The 12,089-nt window shown below is 35.7% G+C and overlaps 1 protein-coding gene across 6 annotated transcripts in view; it reads right to left on the bottom strand.

The window, feature by feature from the left end:
* Positions 1-12,089, bottom strand: part of RFX7 (regulatory factor X7) — a 158,138-nt gene that overhangs the window by 9,321 nt on the left and 136,728 nt on the right. For all 6 annotated transcript variants that reach the window (XM_023228670.2, XM_023228672.2, XM_023228671.2 and 3 more), the window contains 3 exons: positions 3,615-3,731; positions 2,243-2,327; positions 1,444-1,651 (listed from right to left, as the gene is read on the bottom strand). In XM_023228670.2, coding sequence (XP_023084438.1) covers positions 1,444-1,651; positions 2,243-2,327; positions 3,615-3,731 — 410 coding nt within the window. The remainder of the gene's footprint in view (positions 1-1,443; positions 1,652-2,242; positions 2,328-3,614; positions 3,732-12,089) is intronic.

Here is a 12,089-nt window from a genome sequence, read left to right as displayed (position 1 = left end):
TTAGACTTTGCAAATGAGAGAAATGGGAAAGAGATGTTTCTTTTCCCCATGATACCTCCTAAATCCTCCATCTGTTGAAGTTCTCTTCTAGATGTTGGCAGGGATAGAAGAAAGAGAGCAGAGCAAACTGAAGGATTCGCTCCTTTTAAAGCTTATTCTACCATATGACATTATGACATAATTGAGTGAAGCTGGGCTTTGTAGACAGCCAAATCAGGATTCAAATCCTGGCTCCATTACTTACGTGCCCATGAACAAGTTAACTGACCTCCCCAAGTCTATAAATTGGGAATAAATATCACCTATCTCATAGAACTGCTGGGGGAATTAAATGAGGTAACATATGTGAGCTATTTAGCTCAATAAGGCTGGTCAAGCATTCTCCTGCTGGTCAGTATAATGAATAAACAGATTTAGGTCATACAGTTTACATGTAGACAGGAAAAACTATATGACATTATTTTTCTGAAATGGGTCTTCAATTGACCACAAAATTAGAGGTTACACACATATACATCCCACATACTAAATGTAAAATTAGAAGAAAACAGACTCATTATTAATGTGTAAAAGATACTAAACAAACAAGTGAAGTTAATTAAGAGACTGTAATTCTGGCCAGGATAAGTTTATTATAGATTTTAAAATATTTAGAATTAACACTTAGAAGGACAGTCCTTGGAAAAATAAGTCTCAGATCACTATATCACTGCATTTTTAATACACATCATAATTTTCTAGAATAATTTATCCACTCTAGGTTTATAAGGTATAAGTGAAATAAGATATTTTAAAAAATTCATCAGAACTGATATTTTACACAACTATTAATTTAGGAGGGAGTCATTCTAATGAGACTGTCAATTCCCAAAACTGTCGATTCCAAAAATTCATCTTTGAATAAAAATAGTCATATGAATGCATAGTCAAAAATATCACTCGTTATTTTATAGTAAGCCTTTGTACAGTGTTTTTTTTTTGAGACTAAGTTACTTGTCACAGTGTGGAAAGATAATCTTATTTATAAGCATTACTTTCTGGAATGGGAATCTAACAAGTAATTTAAAAATTTAATTGTATTATTTTACTTCTAATATTTATTTAGATACACATATTATATATGTATATATAAAAGTACATATAAACACATTCTATAAATGTAAAAATAGCAATGGAAAAATTAATAACATATCAGCTGGGGAATCTACAGTTTTATATGCCAGCAAAGCAATCTATAGAAACATAGCATTAAGCTTTATAATGAAAGGATTATTATTTTCTTGGCTCAACAAACCCATCTGAATTTAGTGTTAAGTGGAGTAAGAGTGAACTCATACAAGTACTAAAAGGGATGAAGTTCTTTGATCTAACTCTTCTTTTGCTACCAATTCTAAATACAATTAATACCTGTCAGTTTTTAGCTTGTTCACAGTAATGTCGTACCTGCTGGTGCTGCTGCCATTACAGTTAGAGCTGCCATTGACTTGGTGCCTATATAGTGACTTTTTACAAGGAAGCGGGCTAATTCCAAGACAGTGTCAAATGGTTGGCTTAACACTTTCTGGGCCCACTCACACACAAGACGGCAAGCAGAAGAGATAACTTCTTCATCAATATTTTGAAGCTGCCCAGAAGGTTCAGCTCCTTCCAACTAGGCAAAGAAAAAACATTAACTTGTAAAAGACCAGAGAAATTAAACTGAAGCACGTTAAAGATACGTATTCTTAATTAGAAGATACAATCTAAATCTGTGTGTTAAAGTAGTATGAATTGACCCACTGGCAGACATACAAGAGCTCTGCAAATAAGGAACTCATACCCACTAGTGCACAGCAGTCAGCAGCCTTGCGAATATAACATTTTAAATGGTTTTTAAACATACAAGACTGATATTTTGAATCTTTCTAATGTCAATAAAATGATGCCAATAGCCACATATTTTTTCTAAAATTCCTATAAAACATTACATGATGACTGACTTTTTCCTCTTGACTATACACACATATAGTCAATATATATTTTGGAAATATCAATAAATCAGTAACTTTGAAACTTTGTTCCCCCAAATTTCATGCTGACATAGGTCATATACACTAACATTTTTCAGTCACTGTGTGATTTTTTTTTTTTTATTATTTGTAAAAGGCACAGCTGCTAGCCTTAACCAAATGAGACTTTGCAGGATGCATTTTAATGTTGATATAAAGGTTTACTTATTAAAAAGAAAAGGCTGAAGTCTTACCCCATCTCCAGTTTTGTGAAAGTCAAGGTTGGGCAGTGTTGGCATATGAACAAAAGCTTTTTTTCTCAGTCCACTGTAGCAATATGTAATATACAGTTAAGGTCCAAATATTCAAAATTAAATGAATTGCTTATACCGGTAACACTTTAGAAGTAACCATATATAAAATGGGAATAAAATCAACATGATATATAACATCTACTTTCTGAATTCTTCAGTAAGAAAAACCTTAATATTAAAAACTTGGGACACTTTTACTCTTTTGAAACTGAAATACCCTTTCAGAATGTTAAATACGACTCTCTTAAATGAAAGGATTCTCATCTGTTATAAATTTTATGAATAAATGTTCCTAATATGCTGTGCCAGCCACCAGTAACAAACAGGTCAGAAGGAAAGGAATAGCCAGATGGAAACCTGGCACAGGGAAGGGAAACTTTAGCCCAGGGCACTGGGACAAAAACAACTCTTAATAGTGTCACAAGGGCTTTAACCTTTTCGTTTCTCTTTTTCCACTGAAACATACAGGATTATCACCTGTAACATGCCAAGGACACATCAAAACATTTTTGTTTGCATTTGGGAAGCAAGAATAGATCATGCAACAAGTGGTTAGAGAACACCTGGAACCATTTTAGAAAAGTAAGTTTCTTCCCTTCCCCTTCCTCTCTCATCTCCTCCCCTCCATTTTATGCTCTGAAAAAAGGACAAGAGCTAAGGAGGGAGAAAATGGATGTCATCCTAATATGATACAGAGATCCTTTATTTTACAATCTTCTTCTAAAAGCAGAACTATAATGAATTCTTAATTTTAATGTCCTTACTTCTGTTGGCTCCTAAGTATTTCTCCATCACAAGAAGGACCTTTTCTATACTCTGGCTTTAATTTTAACACAGGCTTTAAATGGATGGCTGAAAAATATTTGTACTGAAAGATTAGTGTTTCTGTTAAAGTTCCATATGATTTTTTTTTTTTGCCAAGGAGATCCCCTATGTTTATAAATTAAAGGAAGAAAAGATGATAAGCTAGCATCTTCCTCCACTTTTATTCATATAATTGCTGAACATATGGCAGGCCTCAAAACTTCTTACTGTTAAAGAAGATCAGACCATTAAGAACACTTTACATTGATAGAGTAAGGTAAAATCTATCACAATTCTAATCTATGAATAAACCATTATTTGCTATTTCTCTCATAGTGTGATAAATACCTGTGAAAGTTACATTTGCAATTATTCTACTAAATGCTTTTGAGTTGCTTTGATTTGAAGTTTATTTCTAAATAAAGTTGCCAGTTGAACTACAACAACAGATGTTCTATAACAAGTGAGAACATAGAGATATTACTAAAACCATTCTGGTAAAGGATATTTAGATTTGCCTCTTGTGCCCAAACGACGTGCCTTCATGTTTGGAAAGACGTTTTTCATGATCTTTCCAAAATCAGCAGCACTTAATGGATGGTAACCAAGATTGTCACAATAGCTCCTGCAAAAGAACGAAGGACCAATTTAGAGTGACAGAATTCAGAATTATATTGCGGGGTGCTCTTTCAATACAATTTGATCCTTTTGACAAAGTGAAGCAAAGGATCTTTCAAGTCATTTACCAAAATGTCTGTGATCATCACTCTTTGGTGATGCATGTTAACTCAGGTTTAGTTAGCTGGCTTCACCCTCAGGGTATACAGTCCTACTTTCAATAACATTCACAAATCTTGCAGAAAGATATAATGTTGGTACAAAGTTTTTGAATTACAATCCCAACCAGTGCTCATAAATGAATATATCCAGCTCAGCCAGTAGGACTGTAAGGTTCCACACACGTTTCAGGCTCACATACTGGGATAATTTCCAATATACGTATCATGCACATCAGATAGAGATACTACTACTAGATGGTTTAAAATTTAGAAATGTGATATGTTTGAATTAAAAGGGACCCTATGAATACACTAACACTCTCATTTTACTGATAAGGGAAAAAACAGGCACAGGGAGAGGTTCCAAAGGTCCTAGTGTTCTTCTCCTTCCACCCCGACTATCCCTAGTATTGCCAGGAAAAAAGTTACTTTGTAAGACAGTAACTTCTAGTGGGATCAGGAGACACACCAAGTCTTAACTACTACTGGAATCAGGTGTTCTGTTTTTCTCTAGAGCTGCCAATCACAGGTAAAATGTCAATCCTCTACCAGTTCAGCAGCAGACCAAGGCCACACCTCATTCTGGCCACCAAGGCCTTTGGAAGAACCACTACCTGGGAAATACAAATGAAGAGGAAGCCAGAGTAATTCCCTTTGTCCCCGCCTCACCTCTCATTTAGCATCAACCAGGACAGCTTCTTGATGAAGTCATGCAGAGAAGAAATGAAAACAACTGGAACACATGGTGGGCAGGGTGTAATGGAAACCAGGACTTGGGTCTTTTTGTAGATTGCTGAATGTCCTGATAACATCCCTAAACTGACCTGAGCTCAAGAAGTTAAGTTGGGAGAGACTCAAGAGGAGGCAGAGACCCTTGGGAGCCTTAATACAGAAAGAATAGGGGTAGGTCTGGAGACAGTGGTATTTCTCTTGTTTGTCGCTTCCCTATTCCCACAGCAAATCCTCCATACCCCTGGGGGTTAGACTGGAAGGAGTAGCCCAGCAAACACATCACCAACAATGCTATAAGAAGAAAGGGAACTAATGTGTACTGAAAGTTTCCTATACAGGAAGTATTAGCAGCCTCATATTTAAATTGAGACTAAATTTGATACTTTGAGGGCTCAGGGGGTCTTGCAAGGTTGAATGTACAAAGTGAAGAGGTAACTACTTTTGGGTGCTGACAATGGAAATGAGCTGCATCAAATCATAACAATTTCAGAAGCAAGTTAAATTAGTTCTTTATGGTTCAAACTGGCACAAAAAGAAAGTTAGAATGAGGCTCTTTTGCACCTCAGGGACTTGACCCATGTTGGTTCTTCTACCTGGAACATTACTTTTCTTATCTTTCAAGTCTCTGCTTAAATTCTATGAGTTTTGAAAGGATCTTTTCCGACTAAAGCAGTGTTCTCATGCCACACCCTCATCATGTTCCCTATCAGTGTAATCTGTTTCTTTTCTTCGCATGAGTTACAATTACGTAACAGTGAATTTATTTGTCTTCTCCATCACACTAAGTTCAAGCAGGGCAGTGACCATATCTATTGGATTAACCAGTGTATTCTCAGCACCAGGAACAAGATTTAAGGGTCATATGAAGCCCATCTGTATATAAAACTATAATAAACATTAAATAAACACATTAAAAGACTTAAAACAGCAAAGAAGAAACACTGCCCACCCCCCTACCCGCCCTGGCTCCTAGGACAACACTGGAAGAAATGGATCTAAAAAACTGAAATCAAATAAAGAGAGGAAGTGTAATGAGACATTTGAGAGATAATATATCCATTCTATTCTCCCTCTGTTTCAGATTTTGATTTTTTTTTCATTACATTAGTAAACTAAAATTTTTACTTTGGCAGAAGGGGTAAGAGAAAGGTTGGCAAAAGAAGTAATGTTAAGTATCATTGACCTAAAGACATAAAGTGAACAAAATTAATATAGTGAGTTTATTTGGGTCAAGGTTGAGGACTGTCGGCTGGGAAATGCTGAGAAGTGCTCCACAGAATGAAGGAGAGGCTCATGTTTTTAAAGAAAAAAGGACAAATTAGGAGAGGGGGCAATTACAAAAGTTGTTTGTCAAGAATTCTCATTGGTGTAGAGAAATAACTGATTAGTAATTGGCTATACATTGTTGAACTATAGGGTATGAGTTATGGTGCCTAGCATATGGCATTGTTAGGTTAGTTTAATGGTTACTTGGTGGTGACAGTCTAAAGTCCATACAGCAGACAGATTACTCAGCTCAAGGAGGGGAGTGAGAGATGACTACTTTTACATTTTAATGCCCCCACTGGGCCTGGTAATTTAAAAGAGCTCATGTCCTTCAGATAAAAAGTTTCTTGTCTTTCTTGGTATCTAGATGACCAATGCCAAATTTGTTTTTCAAATACAATTTATATTGTGTGGTTATTTCACAAAATCATCCAATTCCATCTGGTTTTTGATACTTATTCTACCTTTTGGAAGGATAAATTACAACAACCTATTGTCAAATACTCTGGTGGATAAAAGTACTTTGTAGACATATAAATAGCTCAAATTATTTCCTGAATCATGTCAGAAGAAAACTGCCTATGATTCAAAACTTTATGCTTTGAAAACTCATGTCAAACAGAAAATAAAGAGGGCATCAATGTAAAAACAACAAGAACAATATCTAGAATAGATTCTCAATTTCTTTAATTTTGTGAAATGTTAGAATTGAAAAACTAAATCAGAAGTTGTACAGTTCAACTTCCTTCCAGATGTAGAAATGGTCATACTCCTAAATGATGGGTTACCTCAACACGAACAATTCTTTGATGGGGAGGACTCTTTATTGTGAGGTGGCCTATCCAATTTTCAGTGGTTATAATTTTTAAAGAAAAAGAATTTCAGTAGGATACCTTTCCCCTGATTTTCTCTGATTTAAAAGAATCAGATATTCAATCATTCTTTTAAAAATCTAATTTAGTATTTACATAATATTTATTCATAATTTTGTGCTACATAACAAACCATTGGTCATTCCAGGCCATGTGGAGATCTTAGTTAGTTTACATCTCATTTTCTTGCTTAATAACTTTAACTGTAGGTTGACCATGCAAGATATGGTATCAATTAACTCTTAACTCAGCGTCAGATTATACTTATGCAAGACTCAAAAAAGGGTGAGGAACAGAGAATGTTCTGTTCATGCAATCACTAACACTCTAATGTCATTTTAAAAATGAAATAATTGTTTTCTCTTGCTCCTTAAAGTATGTTTTTAAGCCTGAAATTAAGCCTAATATTCAATATAACTGTGAACACATCACTCAAAATCCATGGTAACAATTCAGTCTTTAATGTTCATTCATGACACAAATTTAATTGTACAAGTTAAAGGTAAACATTGTTTAATGATACAAAAATATAAACAATGAATCACAAAAGATTTGTGGTAAAATATAGTCATGGGATACCTACCCATACCTGACATTTTTTGAGAGCTTTCTTTGTGTTAAATCATTTAATCCTCTCAACAACCTTAAGACAGGTAGTTTTATTAAACATAATTTATAGATGAGGAACTTGCACAGAGAGGTGCACTAATCCCTTTATTTAACACATGAGGTATTTTTATTGTAATTAATAATTATAAGCATACTGAATGAATAAAGAATCAAATAGCAATAAAAATGATGCAGGTGATATCTTCACTGATCCCACAGATAAAACAATAAAAAATGATAATAAAACAATAAAAATGATACAGGGGATATCGCCACTGATCCCACAGAAATACAACTACCATCAGAGAATATGATAAACACCTCTACGCAAATAAACTAGAAAATCTAGAAGAAATGGATAAATTCCTGGACACATACACCCTCCAAAGACTAAACCAGGAAGAAGTCGAATCTTTGACTAGGCCAGTAACAAGTTCTGAAATTGAGGCAGTAATAAATAGCCTACCAACCAAAAAAAGTCCAGGACCAGATGGACTCACAGCCAAATTATACCAGAGGTACAAAGAGGAGCTGGTACCATTCCTTCTGAAACTATTCCAAATAATTGAAAAGGAAGGACTCCTCCCTAACTCATTTTATGAGGCCAGCATCATCCTGATACCAAAGACTGGCAGAGGCACAACAAAAAAACTTCAGGCCAATATCCCTGATGAACATCAATGCAAAAATCCTCAATAAAATACTGGTAAACTGAATCCAGCAGCACATCAAAAAGCTTATCCATCACCATCAAGTCAGCTTCATCCCTAGGAAGCAAGGTTGGTTCAACGTACGCAAATCAATAAATGTCATCCATCACATAAACAGAACCAATGACAAAAACCACATGACTCTCTCAATAGATGCAGAAAAGGCCTTTGAAAAAATTCAATATCCCTTTATGTTAGAAACTCTAAATAAACTAGGTATTGCTGCAACATACCTCAAAATAATAAGAGTTATTTATGACAAACACAGCCAAAATCATACTGAATGGGCAAATGCTGGAAGCATTCCCTTTGAAAACCGGCACAAGACAAGAATGTACTTTTACCACTCCTATTAAACACAGTACTGGAAGTTCTGGCCAGGGCAATCAGGCAAGAGAAAGAAAGAAAGGATATTCAAACAGGAAGAGACAAAGTCAAATTGTCTCTGTTTGCAGACAACATGATCCTATATTTAGAAAACCCCATCGTCTCAGCCCAAAAACTCTTTAAGCTGATAAGCAAATTCCTCAAAGTCTCAGGATACAAATTCAATGTGCAAAAATCACAAGCATTCCTATACATCAACAATAGACAAGCAGAGAGCCAAATCATGAATGAACTCCCATTCACAATTGCTACAGAGAATAAAATACCTAGGAATACAGCTAACAAGGGAAGTGAAGGACCTCTTCAAGAACTACAAACCACTGCTCAAAGAGAAACAGAGGACACACACAAATGGAAAAACATTCCATCCTCATGAATAGGAAGAATCAATATCATGAAAATGGCCATACTGCCCAAAATAATCAATGCTATTCCCATCAAACTACCATTGGCATTCTTCAAAGAATTAGAAAAAACTACTTTACATTTCATATGGAACCAAAAAAGAGACCACATAGCCAAGACAATCCTAAGCAAAAAGAACAAAGCTGGAGGCATCATGCCACCTGACTTCAAACTATACTACAAGGCTACAGTAACCAAAACAGCATGGTACTGATACCAAAACAGACACACATCAATGGAACAGAATAGTGACCTCAGAAATAAGACTACATATCTACAATCATTTGATCTCCGACAAACCTGACCAAAAGAAAAAAAAAAAAAAAAAAAAAGGCAATGAGGAAAGATTTCCTTATTTAAGAAATGGGGCTGGGAAAACTGCCTAGCCATATGCAGACAACTGAAACTGGACCCCTTTCTTACACCTTATACATAAATTTACTCAAGATGGACTAAAGACTTAAATGTAAAACCCAAAACCATAAAAACCCTAGAAGAAAATCTAGGCAATACCATTCAGGACATAGGCATGGGAGAAGATTTTATGAAGAAATTGCCGCAAGCAATTCCAACAAAAGCTAAAATTGACAAATGGGATCTAATTAAAGAGCTTCTGCACATCAAAAGAAACTATCATCACAGCGAACAGACAACCTACAGAATGAGAGAAAATTTTTGCAATCTACCTATCGGACAAAAGTCTAAGTTCCAGAATTTACATGGAACTTAAATTTACAAGATAAAAACAAACAACCCCAACAAAAAGTGGGCATAGGACATGAACAGACACTTCTTAAAAGAAGACATTTATGCAACCAACAAAAATATGAAAAAAATCTCAACTTCACTGATCATTACAGAAAAGAAAATCAAAACCACAATGAGATACCATCTTATACCAGTCAGAATGGCGATTATTAAAAAGTCAAGAAACAACAGATGCTGGCAAGGATGTGGAGGAACAGGAACACTTTTACACTATTGGTGGGAATGTAAATTAGTTCAACCATTGTGGAAGACAGTGTGGAGCTTCCTCAAGGATCTAGAACCAGAAATACCATTTGACTCAGCAATTCCATTACTGGGTATATACCCAAAGGAATATAAATAATTCTATTATAAAGACACATGCACATGTATGTTTACTACAGCACTATTCACAATAGCAAAGACATAGAACCAACCCAAATGCTCATCAATGATAGACTGGATAAAGAAAATGTGGTACATATACACCATGGAATACTATGCAGCCATTAAAAGGAATGAGATCATGTCCTTTGCAGGGACATGGATGAAGCTGGAAGCCATCATCCTCAGCAAAGTAATGCAGGAACAGAAAACCAAACACTGCATGTTCTTACTAGTAAGTGGGAGCTGAACAACGAGAACACATGGACACAGTGAGGGGAACAACAAACATCGGGGCCTGGTGGGGGGGCGGCGAGGGAGGGAAGAGCATTAGGACAAATAGCTAATGCATGCGGGGCTTAATACCTAGGTGACGGGTTGATAGGTGCAGCAAACCACCATGGCACATGTTTACCTATGTAACAAACCTGTACGTTCTGCACATGTATCCCGGAAAGTAGAGTAAAATAAAATTGAAAAAAAAAAAAAAAAAGCAAACTGAATGCTTGTATTGTAACCAAAATTACATCATTAAAATTTTTTCCTAATATTTATAAAAATAATATATTAAGAATTATCAGTTTTCTATTAAAAGGACTCTTAAGACTTACCTAGACCCATAATGTTATTTTAGTGAGTCTTAGTATCCAAGTATTATAAATGATAATAAAGGATATGGGAATTTTGGGAGGTCCCAAAGACATGGTAGAATTACATTGCTTAAAAGTGTTAATCAAACAAAACATTTGCTAGATAATCTGAAAGACAAATGAGGTAAAAGTAATATGGTCAAATACCTAATTATCTTGAGCCTTAGAAAGTGGAAAAGTTGTAATCCTCTCTTATTTTTAAGGAGTAAATAGATCTCAAGACTCTGGAGAGAAAACTCTTCAAAAGTGCCTGACCCTAACCATAAAGAAATTGGTCTTTTTCGGTTGGGTGTGGTGGCTGACGCATGTAATCCTAGCACTTTGGGAGGCTGAGGTAGGTGACTGCCTGAGCTCAGGAGTTCAGGACCAGCCTGGGCAACACGGTGAAACCCTTTCTCTACTAAAAATACAGAAAAAAAAAAAAAAAAAATTAGCTGGGCATGGTGGCGGGCGTGTGTAATGCCAGTTACTTGGGAGGCTGAGGCAGGAGAACTGCTTTAACCCAGGAGGTGGAGGTTGTAGTAATCAGAGATCATGCCACTGCACTCCAGCCTAGGCAACAGAGAGACTCTGTCTCCAGAAAAAAAAAAGAAATTTATCTTTTTCATATTGTTCTGTGTTTTGGGCAGAACAATGATATAGTATGCAGAACAATGATAGTAGTACTAGTAAGCTGATCTTAGACTAGGATCATACTAATATGTCACCTTTGAAACTCACTGATAATGCCTTTTTTGTGGAAACTACACAATGAACAATATATCTGAAAGATTACTTTGCTTGAAGTCAAAACTAAAGAAGAGTTAAATTATGTACATATAAAAAACTATAATGTATGACCTCCTTAACTAGCACTTGCCTTACCTCTCCATCATTTTGGCTAACAATCCTATAAAAAATATTCAGTCATGGTGAATCATGATTCACAGGTTAAGAATCTTAACCTGAAGTTTAAAAATTACTAATAAAAATCCCATAGTTTATGAAGTCATCTGATAAATAAATCAAGATTTTAAAAAGAAATTTGTGTCTTTACTTAACCACAGTAAAAAGTAAATCTTAAAGTCTTGAGTTCTCATGGCCTATGAAGAAGCCATTTAAAATGACTATTCTTTTTTTATTTTTATTTTATTTTTAAGACAGAGTCTCACTCTGTTGCTCAGCCTTGAGCGCAATGGCATGATTTTGGCTCACTGCAACCCCCGCCTCTCTGCGTTCAAGCAATTCTCCTGCCTCAGCCTCCCGAGTAGCTGGGATTACAAGCGCATGCCACCACGCCCCAGCTAATTTTTTGTATTTTTACAGGAGACAGGGATTTGCCATGTTGGCCAGGCTGGTCTCCAACTCCTGACTTCAGCTGATCTGCCTACCTCAGCCTCCCAAAGTGCTGGGATTACAGGGGTGAGCCACTGCGCCCAGCTAAAATGGCTATTCTTTTTTTT

This window comes from Piliocolobus tephrosceles, chromosome 6 (genome assembly GCF_002776525.5).
Source record: "Piliocolobus tephrosceles isolate RC106 chromosome 6, ASM277652v3, whole genome shotgun sequence".
NCBI lineage: Eukaryota > Metazoa > Chordata > Mammalia > Primates > Cercopithecidae > Piliocolobus > Piliocolobus tephrosceles.
The sequence above is the reverse complement of the archived record's forward strand: the minus strand, read 5'-3'. Positions and strand labels throughout refer to the sequence as shown.